Source organism: Oncorhynchus gorbuscha, linkage group LG06 (genome assembly GCF_021184085.1).
Source record: "Oncorhynchus gorbuscha isolate QuinsamMale2020 ecotype Even-year linkage group LG06, OgorEven_v1.0, whole genome shotgun sequence".
Classification (NCBI taxonomy): Eukaryota; Metazoa; Chordata; class Actinopteri; order Salmoniformes; family Salmonidae; genus Oncorhynchus; species Oncorhynchus gorbuscha.
The window spans coordinates 67,296,873-67,319,224 of NC_060178.1; the positions used below are offsets into that span (position 1 = coordinate 67,296,873).

At 39.6% G+C, this 22,352-nt stretch overlaps 1 protein-coding gene across 2 annotated transcripts in view; it reads left to right on the forward strand.

Moving 5' to 3' along the window:
• The window catches only part of LOC124038254 (protocadherin-15-like), a 275,775-nt gene extending 253,984 nt beyond the window's left edge, over positions 1-21,791 (forward strand). For both annotated transcript variants that reach the window (XM_046353882.1, XM_046353881.1), the window contains exons 30-37: positions 1,658-1,876; positions 2,973-2,981; positions 3,389-3,505; positions 15,317-15,335; positions 17,810-17,848; positions 17,999-18,072; positions 19,728-19,836; positions 20,431-21,791. In XM_046353882.1, coding sequence (XP_046209838.1) covers positions 1,658-1,876; positions 2,973-2,981; positions 3,389-3,505; positions 15,317-15,335; positions 17,810-17,848; positions 17,999-18,072; positions 19,728-19,836; positions 20,431-20,889 — 1,045 coding nt within the window. In that variant the 3' untranslated portion in view covers positions 20,890-21,791. The remainder of the gene's footprint in view (positions 1-1,657; positions 1,877-2,972; positions 2,982-3,388; positions 3,506-15,316; positions 15,336-17,809; positions 17,849-17,998; positions 18,073-19,727; positions 19,837-20,430) is intronic.
• The last annotated feature ends 561 nt before the right edge of the window (positions 21,792-22,352 follow it).

Sequence of the window (22,352 nt, forward strand, 5' to 3'; positions counted from 1 at the left end):
GTTAAAAGCACAGAGTTGCTATAACAGCATGTCTTCATCAAGTAACGTTAGCCTATCGAAAAGAATGATTAACCCAAATATAGAAGTATAGTAGGCCTAGCATACAACAAATCAGGCTTCACTTCTATCAGTATCATGAAAATCATTACATGTGGTAAAAGCAAATTGTGACTGAAAACGTGGGTATAATTGAATTCACATAAAATGCCTCATGATTTGTAATTGTGGACAATTACTCTGTACTACAATCTAATCAACTATAACCTACTGATAACAACCACGTCTGCAGGTATCCAAGAGAAGCCTATGCGCTCTGATCTGGGACTAGCCAGGGGAAACGCAATGTCATGTTTTTATAGCCTAAGCTGTGTATTTCTACCCTAAAATAAACCCATTTATTTGAGTTCTGTGAAAATTTGAATTTGATAATATTCATACTTCTGGTGTCTAGGCCTTTTTAATCCAAAATTATTGAATGTAATTAATCCATCAACACAATAGTGACGACATGATAACTAATCTCAAATCAAATCAATTGTTTTGTTATTGCGGGTGTAGCGAAATGCTTCTGTTCCTAGCTCCAACAGTGCAGTAGTGTCAAAAAAATGATTCACAACAATACACACAAATCTAAAAGTAAAAGAATGGAATTAAGAAATATATAAATATTAGTTTGAGCAATGTCGGAGAGGCATTGACTAAAATACAGTAGAATAGAATACAGTATATACATATGAGATGAGTAAAGCAGTATGTAAACATTATTTAAACATTATTAAAGTGACTAGTGTTCCATTATTAAAGAGGCCAGTGATTTCAAGTCTATGTATATAGGGCAGCAACCTTTAAGGTGCAGGGTTGCGTAACCAGGTGGAAGCCGGCTAGTGATGGCTATTTAACAGTCCTCTATGGGATCGGAATATGGGGCTTTGGTGACAAAACGGATGGCACTGTTATAGACTGCATCCAGTTTGTTGAGTAGAGTTTGGGAGGATTTTTTGTGAATGACATCGCCGAAGTCAAGGATCGGTAATATAGTCAGTTTTACGAGGGTATGTTTGGCAGCGTGAAGCCAATTCTAGATTTCATTTTGGATTGGAGATGCTTAATGTGAGTCTGGAAGGAGAGTTTACAGTCTAGCTAGACACCTAGGTATTTGTAGTTGTCCACATATTCTAAGTCAGAGCCGTCCAGAGTAGTGATGCTAGTCGGGCGGGCGGGTGCGGGCAGCAATCGGTTGAAGAGCATGCATTTAGTTTAAGTGTTTAAGAGCAGTTGGAGGCCACGGAAGGAATGTTGTACAAAAAAAGCGCACATTTTTTCTTTGTATTATCTTTTACCAGTTCTAATGTGTTATATTCTCCTACATTATTTTCACATTTCCACAAACTTCAAAGTGTTTCCTTTCAAATGGTATCAATAATGTGCATATGCTTGCTTAAGGTCCTGAGCTACAGGCAGTTTGATTTGGGTATCATGTTGACTATCATGTTTAATCTTGCATTCTAAACACCTGTGTTTAAGATGAGAACACGTATTGGAAAATCTAAATGCCTAATGTATACATTTTAAACACGGACATTTTGGAAATAAACGTGTCACAAGTTTCATGGTTTTACAGTGTTGTGTGACTGACTGGCTGTGTTTCCTCCGACAGGTCTCTGGACGAGAAGCTGGAGGACATCAACAAGGAGTTCCAGCCCTACCTGGGTCAGAGAGGACACATCTTGGAGATCCGCACTCCCGACATCATGGCCAGAGTGAAAAAGCCTGCCCAGGCCGTGGGCTACACAGAGGGGGCGCTGCTTGCCCTCGCCATCATCATCATCCTCTGCTGCATCCCTGCCATCGTCATCGTCATGGTTACCTACAAACAGTGAGTGAACAACCGCTGCTGTCGTAGCTACACGCACCATGTGTGTGTATGGTAATGGTTGCCTTTCAAAGATAGCACTGTAGTTTGGCGAGACTAAGGAAATGTGCATGGTGCCAGTTATTCAGCCGAGCACAGCTCTCCCTGTCTCTCTCTCTAACTAATTAGTGATGCTAAAAGAATACAACCTCAATATAATGTCTCGATCTAATGTTCCTGTTCACACACTTTGAAAGCTGATTAATTTACAATAGTTTGTGGCAAATTTCCACGGCCAATTGTGACCGTCACAGTGTGTCTTCACTCCTCCACTACCCCATCACAACCACCATCACACACATACAGATATACACACACACACAGATACACACACACAGCCACACCTCTATGTTGTTCTATGTGCTGTGTGAATCCACTGGGTGTGTTACATAAACACTTATGTCTGGGTAATGTTTTTCCTTAGCAGATGGGTCAGAGTGGTTAACCTGAGCTGAACAAACACATACACACACTCACATTGCAGAAATAGATATGATGTTCTAGTTTGTGCAACATTATGTGTGGGAGAATATTCTGATGCAAACATTGTCATTTCACTCCTCTGGGGTAATTGCATTTTGGTGCGAATAAATCATGCTGATAACAAAAGAAAAATGAAAAAGCTTCTTGGGTTCCTGCAGACATACTGTAGCTTGGAGAGCCTGATGCATTGCATAATATTGTGAGCTAAGAACTAGAGCAGAATTTGTTACCAAGGACTCTTCTTATTATATGCATTTGTGAAATAAGCTGAGCTCTTTGATAGGGTTTTTTATGCCTATTATGTGAATAACTTTATAGGAATCTCATGAATCATGCACATTGTTTCACCTAAAGCGATGTGTTTCTCAAAAGGAACCTTAACAACCACCAAACATTAACATTTTATGGAGTTGCAGGAGCATTGAGGCGTCTCACAATTCCCAATTTAATTGATGTTTCTCATTGTGTTGTGTTAACAAAATAGGAATGAACTAATTGTATAATTGAGGGTCTGTTGTGTTTGCTTTCTCCCTCTGCTCCCCTTGTATCCCGCACTGTCTGGTAAACCACCCACCAGATTCAAAGAGTAAGTAACATGTGTTACAGTCCATGTGATATGAGTGATCTCTCTTTTATGCTGTTGAGCGTGCACACTACATGGTCCTCATTACTAAATAGTCCTTTAAAGATTGACCAAGGAGTCAGAAGAACAGTATTACAATTAAGAGAAAAGTGCAAACATTCAAGTTCAAGTCATCCCCTTCAAATGGGTTTAAATCCCCAGTAATTGGGAAAGACAATGACTTGCCTTTTTTTTATCAAGTTTTATCAATGTTTGTCTCAGTCAGTTAAAATTAGCCACATACTGTGCTAATCTTCAATCACTTCAGTTACCAAAGACATGTGGCCTTCATGGGGAACAAGTGATGAAATGTTATAGAAACAAAGGGCAGTGGATGGACTCAAACTGATTAAACTTTACTTGAACTTCAGGAGACAGGCGGAATGTGCTAAAACTGCCAGGATTCAGCAGGCTCTACCCGCGGGAAAGTCTGCTGCTCCACGTGCCTCGACAGCCAATTTCTACGAGGAACTGGGGGACAGCAGCATGTAAGCCACCTTTGAACGCTTCCTCCTAACCTCCTCATTTCCGGTTTCAGGTACCATATACCGATGAGTAATGCCTATTTGTGCATACGATATAGTTTGCGTTTCTTAGGACATTGCCAATTTTTCAAACAGAAAAACAATTTCTTGACTAAAAAGGCCTTTGTCCACCAACATTGGACTAACAACAGTCATGTCTTTAGAGCATGTCATGTTGAGCTTTAGACATTTTAAGGACTGCCCCCAATGCTTTTGCGTAGTCCATATGTAGGATCAAAGAGCAAAACAAGAGTTTTGAGCTTAGACACAGCTCTGCTTTGAGATAGCGGCTCGTCTCCTACACCTGTTCTTGAATAATTGTACTTCATATTTTATTGTAGCTGTATCTGAGATATGTTATTAAAGTACTATACAGCGTTAGATAATTTGCATTGGAATATAGTGGCATAATGTCAGGGATGCTAGGAAATACTCTTTATAAAGGTAAGGCTTAATGACACCATGTTTGCCTCCACAAAAAGTGATACTCCCTGCGTCTTTAGATGCTAATAGCTTAAAATGGAAGTACCTCTGTGACTGTGCTTTGATTTCTTCAACTCAATTATGATTAGATTTGAAATTTTTGTACTATTTTTTTAAATTACATTTTTATTAAAACCTTTATTTAACTAGGCAAGTCAGTTAAGAACAAATTCTTATTTACAATGACGGCCTACCAAAAGGCACCAGGCCTCCTGCGGGGACGGGGGCTGGGATAAAACAATATAGATCTTTTTTTATAAATGCATAAAATAAAATATAGGACAAAACACACATCATGGCAAGAGAGACAACACAACACTGCATGAAGAGAGACATAAGACAACTACATAGCAAGGAAGCAACACATGACAACACAGCATGGAAGCAACACAACATGACAACAACACGGTAGCATCACAACAAGGTAGCAGCACAAAATATGGTACAAACATTATTGGGCACAGACAACAGCACAAAGGGCAAGAAGATAGAGACAACAATACATCACGTAAAGCAGCCACAACTGTCAGTAAGAGTGTCCATGATTGATTATTTGAATGAAGAGATTATGATAAAGCTGTCCAGTTTGAGTGTTTGTTGCAGCTTGTTCCAGTCGGTAGCTGCAGCGAACTGAAAAAATGAGTGTGCTTTGGGGACCATTAACAGTATGTGACTGGCAGAAAGGGTGTTGTATGTGGAGGATGAGGGCTGCAGTAGATATCTCAGATAGGGCGGAGTGAGGCCTAAGACCAGTTTACAGAGGAGTATAGAGTGCAGTGATGTATCCTATAAGGAGCATTGGTGGCAAATCTGATGGCCGAATGGTAAAGAACATCTAGCCGCTCGAGAGCACCCTTACCTGCCGATCTACAAATGATGTCTCCGTAATCTAGCATGGGTAGGATTGTCATCTGAATCAGGGTTAGTTTGGCAGCTGGGGTGAAAGAGGAGTGATTACAATAGAGGAAACCAAGTCTAGATTTAACTTTAGCAGTGAACCGACAGTGAACCGTCTAGCCATACTCCCAAGTACTTGTATGAGCTGACTACCTCAAGCTCTAAATCCTCAGAGATAGTAATCACACCTGTGGGGAGAGGGGTATTCTTCTTACTAAACCAGATTACCTTTGTTTTAGAGGTGTTCAGAACAGGGTTAAGGGAAGAGAAAGCTTTGTTGTAGAGCATTTATCACAAAATCCAGGGAGGGGGCAACTGAGTATAAAACTGTGTCATCTGTATATAAATGGATGAGAGAGCTTCCTACTGCCTGAGCTATGTTGTTGATGTAAATTGAGAAGAGTGTGGGGCCTAGGATCGAGCTTTGGAGTACTCCCTTGTTGACAGGCAGTGGCTGAGGCAGAAAGATGTTCTGACTTTATACACTGTACTCTTTGAGATAGGTAGTTAGCAAACCAGGCCAAAGACCCCTTAGAGACACCAATACTCCTTAGCTGATGTACTTGGGATGTTTTGAGTGGATACTTTACCTCCTGTCCAAATATTGTCAGCAGTTGAACATCTGTTATAAAACGTTTAACTTGTGTATTCAAATACATCAAATGACTATGATACTGTATCCACCACAAGAAAGGGAAAACATGCTCTACCCTGCTGCAGTCCAAATCACATATTTTATATTGTTTCTCACTATAATCATAATACTATTATGAAGACTTCTGGAATAACAGTCTGTAGCACCATCCTCACCCCTTCTCCTTCCTTCATCCTTCCTTCACCTGTGTTTCAACTATTTATTTTCTCCAACCTCCATCTTCATTCCTAATGGGTGAGGGCTAAAAAGTATAAGATTGAGGAAGCCAACCGCCAGAGCAGCTGCTAAACCCATAACAATGGGTCACTGCACAACAACCTACCCAAGTACCCGAGCAACGTCACGTTTCTGTCAGACCACCACCCCCTGACCACTACCAATCCACTCTCTACAATGAAAAAGATGGGAACATCAGCAGTCCCTATGGGACGGGGAGAGAGGGCTCTTTCTCCCCCTCCCCCTCTGGAGGGTCTGGGAAGGCCTATATCATACCGACCCATCTCTATGGAGGGTCAGAGGGGTTGCTGAAGATATAGGCTCTGCTGGACCTGGTCCAGTGGGAGCTGCAGCTGCTCCAGGTTGGGATAAACGGCCAGGATGGCTTGGAGGGTTATGACGTCCAGAGAAGCCACACCACAGAGGAGAGCAAACTGTCGGTCAGGACATGCAGAAGAGACGCCCTAGGGGAGGGCGTGACCACAGGGACTCCTTGACTTTCCTTCCACTACTGCAGAACCAGGACAGCATGGACATGCTGGAGCTGAGTGCGGAGACCCTGTTCTCCATCATGATCCGCCCCTACAGCCACCTGTCAATAGGGAAGGATGTGCCCCTCATATTATCATCACCCAAGGGGAAAGCTCCCCGCCACAGGCCCAGAAGCCCACTCAGCCTGTCCTCAGGAAGTTCCGCTGCAGTTCAGCTGCAGCATCTCCAGCTACATAACTGCTGAGCCCTGTGAGATAACGGTGGAGATCATCCCTGACCCGCCTGAGAATCTGTCACCTCCCCCTCCACCTCATTCCTCTTCTCAATCGCCTCATTCTGGTCCTCCCCCTGCTTCTCCTCCTCCTCCTCCTTCTCCCATTATCTCCTTCTCCTCCATCTCCTTCCTCATCTCCTCCCCCTGCACCCTCCAATCCTCATCATTCTGATCATTCTCACCCTCCCTCTTTCCCTCTCTCTCCTGCTGTCCGGAATTGTGCCCCTCCACCACTGCCCCCACCACTTCTGTCCCATTTTTCTCCCTCTTTTGGATGGCCACGCCACACTGTTCAATTTGGCCCAACCTCGCTGCCACCCTTTGTTTATGTGTAACTCTATGTTGTTGTTTTTGTCACACTGCTTTGCTTTATCTTGGTCAGGTAACAGTTGTAAATGAGAACTTGTTCTCAACTGGCCTATCCTGGTGAAATAAATAAATAAATAAAGGTGAAATAAAAATAAAATGTCTGTACAGATCCTCACAACACGCTAAACTAGTAGCTGCATATTGGCTCTCTGGAAGGGGCTTATTAGTCAACCAATTAAAACTCTGCTGTCCTCAGAGCTGTCAGCCTCTACTCTTATCTCCCTCACCCACACAAACTCTCTCTTTATTCTTTCTTACTCTTTCTTTCTTGTCCTCTAGAAGATCTCTGTCTCTCTTTCACTTTCTTTTCCTTCTCCCTTTCTTGCTCTTTCTCTCTTTATTTCTCTACCTGACCCCGTTTTTGTTATTCCTTTCATCTATCCCTCTGACACACTACCATCGACATCAATCTTCTTTTCAAGGCTCCTGTAGCTATTTTCTTCCTCTATCTGCTCTCCCTCTCCCTCACTCCATCTGTTTGTTTCACCTCTAACCATCCCTCATCCCTTCTCAATAACAGTTATATTTGATTCATCAGCCTTTCCCCTGGTGTTCCAGAACAGACCAAAGTCTGGAGAATTGTGTATTCTGTGTTCACCACATGGGGTAATCTCTTCTATCAAAAAGGCCCACAGCTCACATACTATTTTCTGGTTCAGGTGTGCTTTTTTCCATCAGCCCATACAGCTGTAATTTCTAACAGATGTGATTCTATTTTTTGTTCCTTTGATGGCAATTATTGTGTCATCACAAACCATTACCTCCCAGTGAATTGATAGCATCTAAGATAGGAAGAGACTCCCTTCTCTTGGTTTCATCCGGGATGCATTAGTATTCAAGTGTTCATTAGTTATATGCAGTTGACAACTCTTCTGATTGTGCGTCCCGCTCTTCCCCCTACTGCTCACTGCCTTCAGTATCTATACAAAGGGCCACTTGTCTTGGAACTTACTAAAGACTGCACCAGCCCAGCAGGCCATTCATCAACCCTACTCCCACCTAGCCAGTCCCATACTGGGAGGTGTGGTCGTACAGGCTATGATCGGTCCCTGGTCCCTGCCCCATAATAACAGATGACTGCTTTCCAGAGGAAGTTCACTGGGAGAGCGATGATGATAGACCTCCCAGTGAGAGTCCTCATTACTCAGACCCAAAGACACACTACAGTAATTACTATACCACTGGACCGTGAGGTCCCAGGGTGCTCCATTAAACCATGTTTTCATTGACTTTATTTGCACTATGTCTGGGAAAAATAGTTTTTTTTTCTGGGGAAAATCTGTTTTGCTTTATTTACTATTGGATAGTGTGAGGCGCAATTGAGTAAAGCATGAATAATTCCTTTGAAAAAAGGGTGCAATACTGCTGTCCAAACCAGAAACAAAAATGATTGAAAATAAGGCCAGGATTCAGGTAACCGCTGATAGCCGACAAACACATAGCTTTCCATTACTTTTGGTTAGGCAGTGTCAGATGTGTAACTGTGTTGGAGCTGTCAAATTGGTGAACGGCTGCTCTTGTAGTCATTGTCACAAAACCACACCCGTCCTTATATCCCACCCACTTTAGAAGTTCAGAACAAGAAAGTGTAGGCTATATAGAAATAATGACACACATGCAAAATCATTCAACAAAATAATTGGGATTTATATCAGCCTAATTGATGTGATATACTGTATGAAATGAGACTCGGAGCATCCAATGGCAATGTCTGCTATAGGTAACACCAGAGGTCGCTTGGGGATTTAACAGCTCTAGCGCAGTTAGCCCAAACAAAATGATAACAATCTATACGTTTGTCGGCTAATACAAGTTACCTCTGATCTGATTGAATCCTGGCCTAAATTATTCTGATTTAAGTTATATGGTGTGACACCCACAAAGCTAACCATAGTCAAATGATGTTTGAACTTAAATGCAATAACAATTACATTTTTTCACATATATTTACATTGTACTAACAAATGCATTCAAGAGACAATTGTGTGCCATAAAAATATTTCTCCAATTCCTATTGGGAAGGAAATTGCTTAGATATGTCGACTTTAGTTTACGGCTTCCTGACGAAAAAGTAGTAGCAGGTTATTGTTAAGTGTAGAGTATTTTGTTATTTCCTGTTTCTTTCTCCCCCACCTAATTATGTATTCAACTTTTCAATTGATATGCCAAGCTGTCATTTCTATAATGGAAGAAAGAACATAGATAGATAACAACAATGTTTCTGTGTGCATAATTTTTTAAATAAAAAATGCAACATATGGCTTGATTCAGGAAATTGCAAAGTAAGTAATTCAACATGGTGGACATAAAAACACAGCAGACAGAGGCACATCGTCTGTGATGGAAGGTGTGGTGTGTGTTTTTGTTGTTTGGGAAAGTGTGATGTTAAGTGAGTGAGAAAGGAAATGGTTGCATATCCCAGAACCAATGTACAGTATGTTTGTGAGCAGCGGTTGTGAGAGAGCTTTCAGTTTTGTGCAGATGTGGGACATACATTTTATAATGAATTATACTCATCTAATTTATTTATTTATTGTCCTATCATGGTGGAACTGCATTTTAAAATGCATTATACATCTAATTTATTTATTTATTGTCCTATCATTTTGGAACAATAAAAAAATGTATATATATATACATCAAACTTATTTTTATATGGTCCTATCTTAACAGAATGGTCAAAAACCATATACCCTAGACGCCCACCTAATGACCCAGATACTAAAGAGAAGTCCCTATCTGTTTTATGGGCCTGCTGTAAGCTGCCTGAATGCAGCCAAAATGCGGTCAAAGACCTACTAGAGCAGCACCGCACCCCTCCAGATTCTGAGCCTGCCTGGCAGGGTTGGTCCTACAAAGCCAGAGCCGCCTGATGGGAGAGCATAATATACAAAGAAATTGACGACCTTGTACCTAGCCAGTGGGGATTCTGGTGTGGTGCCCCCACCCAGGAAGGGGCAGTGCTGGCAACACTAGCTGCAGTAACCCATGGAGAGGGGGGTCACACTCGGACGTTCAGAGAGGGGGCATGTGGCCCTAGTGGCACAAAATCATCAAATGTCTGACTGCACAGAAATGCTTGGGAATATGGTCACAACGGGGGACTACGTGTCAGTGTTTTAGGGGAAGGGGGTATAGCTGATCTCCATCACCTAGGGTATGACAATGGTTAATATATTCTCTAAAAAATTTGCAATTTTTGCTCGGTTTTGCAGGCCTTCTCATATAGCTGCAACTGTATATTCATTTATAAATCAAGGCCTTTCGTGTGTGCGTGTGTGTGTGTGTGTGTGTGTGTGTGTGTGTGTGTGTGTGTGTGTGTGTGTGTGTGTGTGTGTGTGTGTGTGTGTGTGTGTGTGTGTGTGTGTGTGTGTGTGTGTGTGTGTGTGTGTGTGTGTGTGTGTCCCAAAACTGTTACAAATATAATTTTTATAATGGCAATACTGATAAGATGTAACAATCCTTTGCATAAATGTCCTATATTACTTCAAATATTAATATCGAATTATGTAAATTTAGCTAAACAGGACTTTTTAAATATATTTATTTAAAAATGGTAACCCAACTCGGCATGAGGAGGACTTTTAGCGGGTGGAATAGTGGGGACCAATTGGAGGTTTACTTAGTAGCAATGCAAATTTAATTTAATGGTACAGCAAAATAGACATTCAATCATCATGCTACTTTTTAATGGTAAGTTTTCAAACATACATTATGATAAATAGAATTGAAACTTGTGTCTCATTATGGTAAGTGATGAAATAAGTATAGCCAGTTCTAATTGTAATGGCTTAGCAGATAATGACAAAAGATGATCAGTATTTACCTGGCAAAAGAGAAGGAATATAATATATATTGTTTACAGGAAACTCGTTCAACAGTTTCAGATGAAGTTTTGTGGAAAAAGGACTGGGAGGAGGGGCAAAATATATTTCTCCCATCGGCAAAGAAATTCAAAAGGGATGATGATATTAATTAACAGTAATTTAGATCCAAATGTGTAAATTGTTCAAACAGATCCTCAAGGTAGATGGATGATTTTAAATATGTTATTGGACCATAAACATATATGGTTTATTAAACTATACTGTCCAAATAATGATGATCCACACTTCTTTGAAAATATATATACAAATGTATCAAACCTACAAGCAACATAAGACTCTATTATTATGGTGGGAGATTATTTAATACTGTTTTAAATACCTTGATGGACCATAAAGGAAATCACACTACATACTATCACCCTCCGGCACTTAAGGAAATCACAAATGTCATGGATATATTGGAATTAGTGGATATATGGAGGCTTAAAGACCTTGACCTAGTGAGATATACATGGTGGAGGATTAATCAAGCAAGTCATCTTGATTACTTTCTTATGTCATTCTTTCTGGCACCAAATGTTTAAAAAGTGTTGATAAGGGACAGAATGCAATCGGAATATCAAGTAGTTGGCATATATGTATTATTCTTTCAGAACTTCCACGTGGGGTAGGATATTGGAAATTTAATCAAAGCCGTCTGGATGATATCTTGTTTTTAAATTTGAAGAGAATAATTTATAACTGACTTTTTCCAAAATAGCATACGTACGTACAGCAGATCTCCTTATTGCATGGGACACTTTTACATTTTCCTTTAGAGGCCATGCAATTCAGTACTCATCTAAAAAATCCAATTTAGGTCCAAAATGTCCATATTAACAGAGGAAATTGAAGTACGAACAGTACAGATAGATAGCAAAACTGTACCATTGAGGCTCAGAGTAAGTCAGAGGTAAAAAACAACAAGAAATGGAGGAACATATTCATGAAGGATCCAGTGTAATAAATTATAAAAGTAAAGTGTACTGGATGGAATATGGAGGAAAAAATGCACCAAGTTATTTTTCAATCTTCAACATAGAAATGCTACCAAATTTGTTTTACTGAAACGTGTTACAAATATTGGGGTCACTCATCATTCACCAAACAATATTTTGAATGAGAAAGTAAAGTATTTGAAGAATATGTTTTCGTTTCAGTCTCCTCCATCTAAGCAAATTGTATGTTTTGTTTCCTATTAATAATGTAAAATTAACATCTGTACAGAAAGACTAATATGAATGCCAAATTACAGAGGAGGCACTTCTTGATGCAATTAAATTCTTTAAGTTCTGGAAAACTCCAGGGCTGGATGGCATACCAGTGGGGGTATAGAATATTTATTTTTCTATACTCAGAGGACCAATATTAGCATGTTTTAACCACACCTATATAAATGGTAAAATATCGGACACTCAACAAGAAGATCTGATTTTATTATTACTGAAACAGGATCCAAGTGGGCTATGTATAATGATCCAGTCCATTTAACTTCTTGATGCACCCATCCCGTTAGTAGGATCATTTTTGTCAACATCCGCTGAATTGCAGAGTGCCAAATTCAAATTAAATTACTAAAAATATTTAATTTTCAGTGCAATATAGCAAAACACAGATTTGCTTGTTGTTAATCCACCTGGCATGTCAGATTTCAATAAAGCTATTCGCCAAAAGCATATCAAGCGTTTATGTAAGGACATCTCCCTCAGTAGTCAAAACATTACAAATAGCAAGCAGCCAAGTAGATTGGTCACGAAAGTCAGAAAAGCAATAAAATGAATTGCTTACCTTTGATGATCTTCAGATGTTTGCACTCACGAGACTCCCAGTTACACAACAAATGTTCCTTTTGTTCCATAAAGATTATTTTTATATCCAAAATACCTCCATTTGGTTGGCACGTTATGTTCAGAAATCCACAGGCTCGAGAGGTCACGACTAGACAGACAAAAATTCCAAATAGTATCCGTATAGTTCGTAGAAACATGTCAAACGTTTTTTATAATCAATCCTCAGGTTGTTTTTACAATATATAATCGATAATATTTCAACCGGGACTGTAGCTTCTTCGATAGGACAAGAGAGAGAAAATGTCTGCTCCAAGCTGTTGCACATGCAAAACGCTGCATCCAATGACGCAATCTTTCTTTTTTTAATGTGATCTTTCTCGCTAATTATTCAAAATAAAAGCCTGAAACTATGCTTAAAGACTATTCACACCATGGGGAAGCCATAGGAAAAGGAATCTGGTTGATATCCCTTTAAATGGAGCGAAGGTAGGCAATGGAACAGAGAGCTTTCAGGAAAAACAGCACTTCCAGGTTGGATTGTCCTTAGGTTTTTGCCTGCATTATCAGTTCTGTTATACTCACAGACAATATTTGGACAGTTTTGGAAACATTAGAGGGTTTTCTATCCTAATCTGTCAATTATATGCATATTCCAGATTCTGGGCCTGAGAAATAGGCAGTTTCATTTGGGTACGTTTTTCATCCAAGCATCAAAATACTGCCCCCTACACTCAACAGGTAAAAAATTGGAGGACTCTTACACTTCAGTGTTGTGATGCAAATATTCTAGCTAAATGCTTAGCGCATGGAATTAAAAAGGTTTTTTCAGATATTATTCATCCTAATCAGACAGGCTTTTTACACGGACAATAGATTGGAGACAACAATATGAGACAAGTACTGGCAACTATAGAACACTATGACATGTCTGGGAAGCCTGGCCTGGATTTCATAGCTGACTTTGAAAAGGCTTTTGATAAATTACGACTGGAGTTTATATTTAAATGCCTGGAATATTTCAATTTAGGAGAATCTCTTATAAAATGGTTTAAAGTTATGGATAGTTACACTAGTGTAAAGGTCTCATCTCAGAAAGTTTAAACTATCAAGAGGAGTAAAACAAGGTTGTCCACTATCGGCAAATATGTTTATTATTGTCATCGAAATGTTAGCTGTTAAATTGTATGCTTATGATTCATGTTTCCTTTTAAATCCACAATTAGAATCCCTCCACAGTCTCATAGAAGATCTAGATACTTTTTCTAACCTCTGGATTAAAACCAAATTATGATATGATATGAGTGTACTATATTACATATTAGATCACTTTTACATCACAGTATAGTTTACAAATAAAATGGTCTGATGGGGATGTGGACATACTCGGTATACTTTTAGCCGTACACTCCACAGAGCTGGGCTTTAGGGAAGAGTGGTCAGAAAAAAAGCCATTGCTTAAAGAAGAAAATAGGAAAATACATTTGTTGTTCAACAAAAGGCATGTGAGAGACTCCCCAAACATATGGAAGAAGGTACTCTGGTGAGATGAGACTAAAATTGAGCTATTTGGCCATCAAGGAAAATGCTATGTCTGGCAAACCAACATCTCTAATCAACCTGGGAATACCATCCCCACAGTGAAGTATGGTGATGGCAGCATCATGCTGTAGGGATGTTTTTCATCGTCAGGGACTGGGAAACTGGTAAGAATTGAAGGAATGATGAATGGCGCTAAATACAGGGAAAATCTTGAGGGAAACTGGTTTCAGTCTTCCAGAGATTTGAGACAGGGGCGGAGTTTCACCTTCTAGCAGGACAATGACCCTAAGCATACTGCTAAAGCAACACTCAAGTGGATTAAATGGAACATTTAAATGTCTTGGAATGACCTAGTCAAAGCCCAGACTTCAATCCGATTGAGAATCTGTGGTATGACTTAAAGATTGCTGTACACCAGCAGAACCCATCCAACTTGAAGGAGCTGGAGCAATTTATTCTTGAAGAATGGGCAAAAATCACAGTGCCTACATGGGCCAAGCTTATAGAGACATTCCCCCAGAGACTTACAGCTGTCATCGCAGCAAAAGGTGGCGCTACAAAGTATTAACTTAAGGGGGCTGAATAATTTTGCACGCCCAATTTTTCAGTTTTTGATTTGTTAAAAAAGTTTGAAATATCCAATAAATGTTGTTCCACTTCATGATTGTGTCCCACTTGTTGTTGATTCTTCACAAAAAAATACAGTTTTATATCCCTATGTTTGAAGCCTGAAATGTGGCAAAAGGTCGCAAAGTTCAAGGGGGCCGAATACTTTCGCAAGGCACTGTACATCCGCAGGTACACCTCCAATTGACTCAAATTATGTAAATTAGCCATCCAGAAGCTTCTAAAGCCATGACATCCTTTTCTGGAATTTTCCAAGTTGTTTAAAGGCACAGTCAAGTTAGTGTATGTAAACGTCTGACCCGCTTGATTTGTGATACAGTGAATTTTAAGTGAAATCATCTGTCTGTAAACAATTGTTGGAAAAATTACTTGTGTCATGCACACAGTAGAGTGGTTGAAAAATGGGTTTTAATGACCCTAACCTAAGTGTATGTAAACTTCTGACTAAATATATACAGTATAGATTCAAAAAAGTTACAAAAAAGTAATTAATGTTGAAATCCCTTAACATTTCAGCAGAATATATGTTTTATATGAATTCTTTCCTCTTTTTTTCATGGCCTACAGGCGAGGATACGGCATACAGGTAGGCATTTTTTATTGTTATGTATTTTTATGTTTTGTATTGTGTACCATGCCCATTTCTTTTCATGCTCAAGGGAACTTGAGGCAGCTTTATTCTTCATCATTATTATCTACCTCTCACTTAATGGAAAATACTGAATGAGATTTAGACGGGATGAGAGATAGTTGGCAGATTATTTTAACATTAGCATCACAGTTTTCATTTGGTTTGAAAACTGTTGGTGCCATAACATCGCTTTCCCTCCTGGGTGAGCATCAAAGAGAGGCCCCTTTCTCCCACCAGAGAGTAAGGGGGGGGGCAGTCATGACTTTAACAACCAGTCTTAAATGCTCTCTCTGGACCTGCATTATTGAACAAAGGAATCTGATGTGTGTAGAGAGAGAATATGCCTCCAAAACTCCAACATCCAAAAGCGGATAATGAAACAATATTCCTAACATAAAGAATGTGGGAAATGGGTGGAGGGGATCGAAACAATAAGCATTTAGCATTTTGTGATGTCATTACGGATGGTATAACAAGATAATTGTATCTTGAAGAGCTTTCACAATGTGGATATCAGATTTACTTCTCAATGTTGTAAAATGTATATAATTAAATATGAAAGCGTGGAGTGATGATAATAACTACAAGACGAGAAAGTGTGGCGAAGTAGCTACATGTTGAAATGGTTTAAAACTACAAGACCAAAAAGCTTGGCGCAGTGGCTACACATTGAAATGGTTTAAAACTACCAGACCAGAAAATAGTAAGACTCAAACGCTCGAGTTAAGAACATTGACTACATCGGTACATTCAGTCTGCAGCTGTACTTTAGTCTAATAAACTCGACCAAGACCACCGCGTGTACACCTCTGAGTGTTTGTTAGGCTGGACACATCAGAGAAGAAAAGCCTACTACAACTGAGGACATTGTGACCTTTGGTGGACAACCAGAGACTTACATCGAACTACTCGCCATAGACGGATGAGTGGTTTCAACAGAGAGATGACAAAAGCATGCAAACGTAATTATATATGTCTGGTATTTCTTTTCAAATGAGTGGTCGTTCATGTGGAAAGTATTAATTTTTCATGAGCATGGCTTCCACATGTATGTACCAGTCCACTCTCTTTGTCTCTCCCACTCTCTTTATCTTACCCATCCCCTTCCATTGTGTAACAAGCCGTCATGTCGGGTTGGTCCACTAGAGACTTTCATTGCATTATGTTAGTAATCAATTCAACGTATACCGTGTGTTTGTGTTTATGTATTTCTGTGTGATTATTTAGTCAGTTAGTAAATAAATAATTAAGCCAATTTGTGTATCGCTGAATCATTTAGACTAGGGTTCGTGTAGATATCCAACAAACGTTCAGAATGAGAGTGATATGAGCTAATAATAATTAATAGATGACTGGTATGGTAATGATATATTATGACAAATTCTTGAGTTAATTAAGGAAACAGTAACTCATTAAACAAACTTTTTACATGGTGCCCCAAGTTACTAATGAGTTACTAATGAATTAAACATAGTTAATTGATAAAATAGCCGTCATCACATTAATGATAGTCACATCATGACGTCTCTGTACTGTTAGGTGTCAGATTAGCATTGTTTTCTCTACTGGTGCAGGGAAGCATTACTAGGAGCTTTACCAAAGATCAACTGACTCAATGTCAACTGACTTTGGTACCCTGAGTCATCAAAATCCTACCCTGTAAATAACCCATGAACTTTAGCATCAGAAGTGTCATGCATACTCTTTTAATTTTTCTATATTTGATATCCGCTCTAAAGTTGTGTGTGCTTTATCAGTCATCTATCTCTCATTCTCTTCTGGCTTCTTCTAATATACACAGTATCCATTATCTCACCATTTCTATCGTCTTTTTTTCAACAACACCTTTTGTCTATTTTCATTTTGACTGTCTACTCTGTTCATCGCCTCAATCTTTCCTTTTCTTTGTATTCTCCTTCATTACCTCATCTCCACCTCATTCTGTGTTTATCCTTTGTTTGTTATCTCCTCCAAATCCACTTTCCTCTCTCTATGGCCACAGACTTTTTCTGTAGTCAATTTACCTAGTGGCCTCATGGGTGGAATGTTGTTAATATGTTTCATAATATCATACAAAAATAAATATATATGTATTTTTAATCCCGTTTATTTCATCATGTATGTCAAACGGTTTTGTTGTATTTCAGTCTTCTGTGATATATAGTATATAGAGTGTAATATTGGGATGCAAACTCAAAATTGAACACATTTCAACTCTATAACTGAGGAGAATGTGTCTTCTTTATTTAAGCTTATAACTATGTGTGTGATGTTTATACTTTTATTTCAAAGTATATTTGTTTAAGACTACTGAGAAACACGGTGTGACCCTGATTTAGCCTTCTGCAGTAAAATATAAAATGTATATAAACTTATAATTAAACATTCTGCTTCTCCTTATCCTTCCCTCTCTAACAAATCTATGGCAGCAACAGCAACTGCCAAGGACATCCCTGCTGAGACCTGAGGTAGAAACCTTACTGCTTCTCTCAATGCATAAGGATAATTATTCAATGCTCACACTGTGCTGTTCTGCAATGTGCTGTGCTGGGTTTCTATGGTTTCGCTTTTGTTTCTCTGTACTAATTTGATCTCCATGTACTTCTTCTGAAATTCAGGAGCTGTCCATGGAGTCAGGCATCGACCCAGGCCAAGACTACTACAGGGATGACTACTATAATTACGACCAAGGGTGAGTCCAAACTCCGCTGATTTTCCCATCTCTCATCAGTCTCGCTCTGATCCAGGGAATTTAATTAATGTCCACTGGTTAATTTAAAGTTGAAAGTTTTGCCATTAAGACAAAATCACATTTCAGAAGCCCCCAGCACACACACACACACACACACACGCACTGAGTGATCCTTTGGGTTGGAGAGTAGGGGGTGTGGGGAAATTCAAAATTATGGGTTAAGTGTAATATATTGTAATATATTTATGCAGATCATGCCTGTCTTTACCCTTTCCACTCCCACCAAATGTAATCTATTTCTCAGGCTTGAGCGGAGCATGGCCCATGAGAGCCTGGTAATGGTCTCCTCCAGTAGGGAAGAGAGGGAAGGGTACTTCGGCTTGCGTGGTACACTGCAGATCACCTAAATGGTCTAGACTCTAGAGGAAAATTACGTAATCTACAGCGATACAAACAGATGTTAACCAAATGTTGTGCATTGAACTCTCGTGGTCAGACACTCAGGGGAGTTAAGATAGTTGGAGGTGAAGCTAATCCCCTACCTGAATCAAACCGTAATGAATTGTGTGAAGTGGTTCATCAATTACTAAACGTATTTTAATTGCATGATCACGTAGGCCTCATCGAGTTTGTGACTTACCCTCTCATCATCCATACAAATTCTAGTTTCCGCACAGGATGCTTAGTGTGTTTGTATTACGAAGCCCTTCTGTTGAGGCTGACAGTAATTGTGTTGTGAAGACTGGTCGACAATGTGGGGCAGCAGGTCCTTATTAAAGCTGCTGCTGCTGAGGTTGCTATCCCAATAATCCCAGACTGCCTTTGATATGTTTCTATTTAAAGAGCATGGGATCAATTTAATAGCTGCCTTTAACTCTAAATCCAGCGATCATTAGCTGTATGCGGTGACCCAGCGAACTCATCTGTTCAGAAGGTGTTGCTAATGCAGATTTCCAATTGACCTTCTTCCTTCAGTTTCCACACAGTCACTGGTTTAATGCAGCTGGCTTTTGGCACCCATGACAAGTGGGTTACAGATATGACCACATTTCTGTTTTGGCTTGCTATTTCAGGTCCTTACGCAGATGTTGGTATGATGCTGATTGATGTCGGCCCCACATTGCACCTCATTCACAGATTCAATGTGGGGCTAATGGAGATTATGATATGGGCCTTTTAATTGTGGATCGCTCGCAGCAGTATTGTGGGCAGAGTTTAGCATTTACTCCCACATACATCACAGATTCAATCGTATATTGCAGCAATGTATATCACTTCACTCTATCGTGTATTTGTACAGATTCAATTATGTAGCAGATCCGTGTTGACCCCTTCTCTCATGCATGTCATCTCACAATTTAGAGGGATGTGGGGTGTAGAGCAGAAGTCAGACCAAAATAACCATGACAACTTGACAACTTTTTGACTATGCCAATTTAAGCCATGTTTTATGCACATTTACATATGTAACACAGTACATATGCAATTGTTATATTGTTAGAGCTAGTGCTTCAAATGTCTCGCATCCCTAGCGGTGTGAGCAGAAGTTGTTAGTTACTGTCACCTCTCAAAAAATATTTTGCAATGTTGGAAAGGAATTATGGTAGAAACAGTCCTTAAGCTGTTTCCCGTTTGCTGTTTGTTTTTCCTCTCAGGTATGACCTTCCTCCGTATGGCAATCACAGGAAGCTTATCTCTCCCATGTACTATGAGCATGGAGAGCTGTTTATGGAGGATGACTACTACAGCCTCCATGGGTCTGAGGTACTTATTTTACTATATATATCAACAATTTGATTTTGATTATCAATACTATATATCAATGTCTAGGTTTCCATCGAATTGGCATCAGATTTTGATGTGAATATAACAAAAAATCTGCTGTACATGAGCGTCCCGACCCAGACGCTGACTCCTCTTAACTGCCCATCTCATCACTGCCTGGACCTCTGGTGCTTAGTGATGATTTTATGGTAGAACCAGGCTGGGAAGCAACACGACACAACACTCCTATGGCAAAAATGCTACCACTGCCACTGCCACTGTCACTAGCACTTCCACTGCTCCCGAGCTGGCTAAGTGAAAAGTCAGTCTATGTGCCCTTGAGCAAGGCACTTATCCCTAATTGCTCCTTTAAGTCGCTCTGGAAAAGAACGTTTGCTAAATGACTCAAATGTAAAATAATGTTTACAGAGTTGTGTGTTTCATATCCTGTTACCGTCATAGTTTTATGATAACTTGTACATTGATTGCCCGACTTTTATCTATGACCTATATGAATGATATATTTCAATATACGTAAATACTGTTTTATCTGTGCAGTAACCTCATCTTTGGCTCTCCATCTTTTGTTCTCAGCCTGGGGTGAGGATGAAGCGGCTCAAGCTGGTGGTGGAAAGCTCCACGGGAGAGGACAGCGCTCCTGAACCCCAGAGGAACTGCCTGTCTAATGTCAATCGCCACGCTAACATCAATGGGAACGTCTACCTCTCTCAGAATGGGACCATTGTGCGGACCAGGAGGCCCGTGCACCCCAACAATCTCAAGGTGGGCTCCCCTGGCCACCTGGGCAAACAGTTTAAAAATCTGGAAATGCTGACTGAGACTCAGGAGAAGCTTCATCTAAACAGCATGGGGGAGCCGGTAACAGGAAATGGAATAGGTACACTTACGGGCATTACCTCCACCGTTGACATTAAACTCAGTCCTCCAGCGGGTCCCTGGGGTTCAGCATCATGCGCCTTGACAGAATTGGGTCCAAATCCAACATTGCCAAGGCACTACATGACAGAATCAGCAGAAGCAACTGTTGTGTAGATGAGCAGGAGTCGTGTTTCGAAAGAAACGTTGACGTCCCACAGCAACCACACATTATCAGAGGAGGAGGAGCTGTGCATGGGGCCTTGGAACAGCCTCCACATACCGATGGCTAAATGATGACATATGGACTGCTGAGTGTTTATCTTTCTGTTGACAAAGTTGACCATGTTTTTAATGTGTTGAGAGAAGAAAATATTACTCTATGTCTTTACTGTTTAAGCAGCAATCACTGTCCAAGACTAGCAGTATGATTGCACTGACGGTATTATTGCACTATTCTTATGAATTTGATATTTAGGAGTTTTGATATGCTGATGTTTCATGTGTCTAATACATATCCCTGATATGACTATTATACAGATCAGTGAAATTGCTGTGAAGCAATGCTTGCCTTGAAACATTTACGACAAGTAACGGATGTTGATTGGTATTATCCCTAAAAATGACCTTGAAGGCCTTTGTCACGCTGGATGTTGCATAATATGTTTTATAAGTATTTTCTTGACTTGGATGTGAATAAAGTCTGTAGCCGAGATACTTGATAATATAGATACATATAATTATAATAATTAAGGAATTATATGTATTTTACTAAGATGGTATTTTATTTGCAAATAATTAAATATTATTGTTGATGATTTTATGTTTTAATTATACTTTAAAAATAATCTTACCAGAGTTAATTCAATTATTTTTGTCATTTTATATCGATCAGAGTAAGGAGAGAGATTTTACACTTACTTTACTTGACATAGAAGTAATGCATACATGTTTGTCAATACCTCAACAAAAAAAATCATTATTTAAACTATGTTGTTTTTGTCACGTTCTGACCTTAGTTATTTTATTATGTCTTTGTTTTAGTATGTAGTTTGTTTTAGTATGGTCAGGGAGTGAGTTGGGTGGGTTGTCTATGTTCCGTTTTCTATGTTGTGTTTGCGTTTGACCTGGTATGGTTCTCAATCAGAGGCAGGTGTCGTTACTTGTCTCTGATTGAGAATCATACTTAGGTAGCCTTTTCCCACTTGTGTTTCATGGGTGTTTATTTTCTGTTCTGTGTTTTATTTCAAAGTTCAGGACTGTTCATTTGTCGTTTTATTGTTTTTGTTTCAGTGTTCACTATTTGTATTAAAAATCAAGATGAACACTTGGCACGCTGCGCTTTGGTCCTCTCCTTCATACGACGACCGTTACAGTTTTAAACAGACGTGTATCTACAGAATGATGTAAAACTCTTTCTGTTTGAGATATTTTCTTAATACTTCAGGACCATGCAGATGGAAAAAACACTACCAAATAATGTATTAATGTCAACAGTAAAGTTTTAATGAGCAATACTTTGGAGCACTGGCATGAATGATAAACAGCTGCAGGTTGAAGTAACAACATCTGCATGTAAGTCATTTCAAGGCACAGGTATTGTGTAGAACGCTGTTTACAAAGGCCCAATATTGAACTCT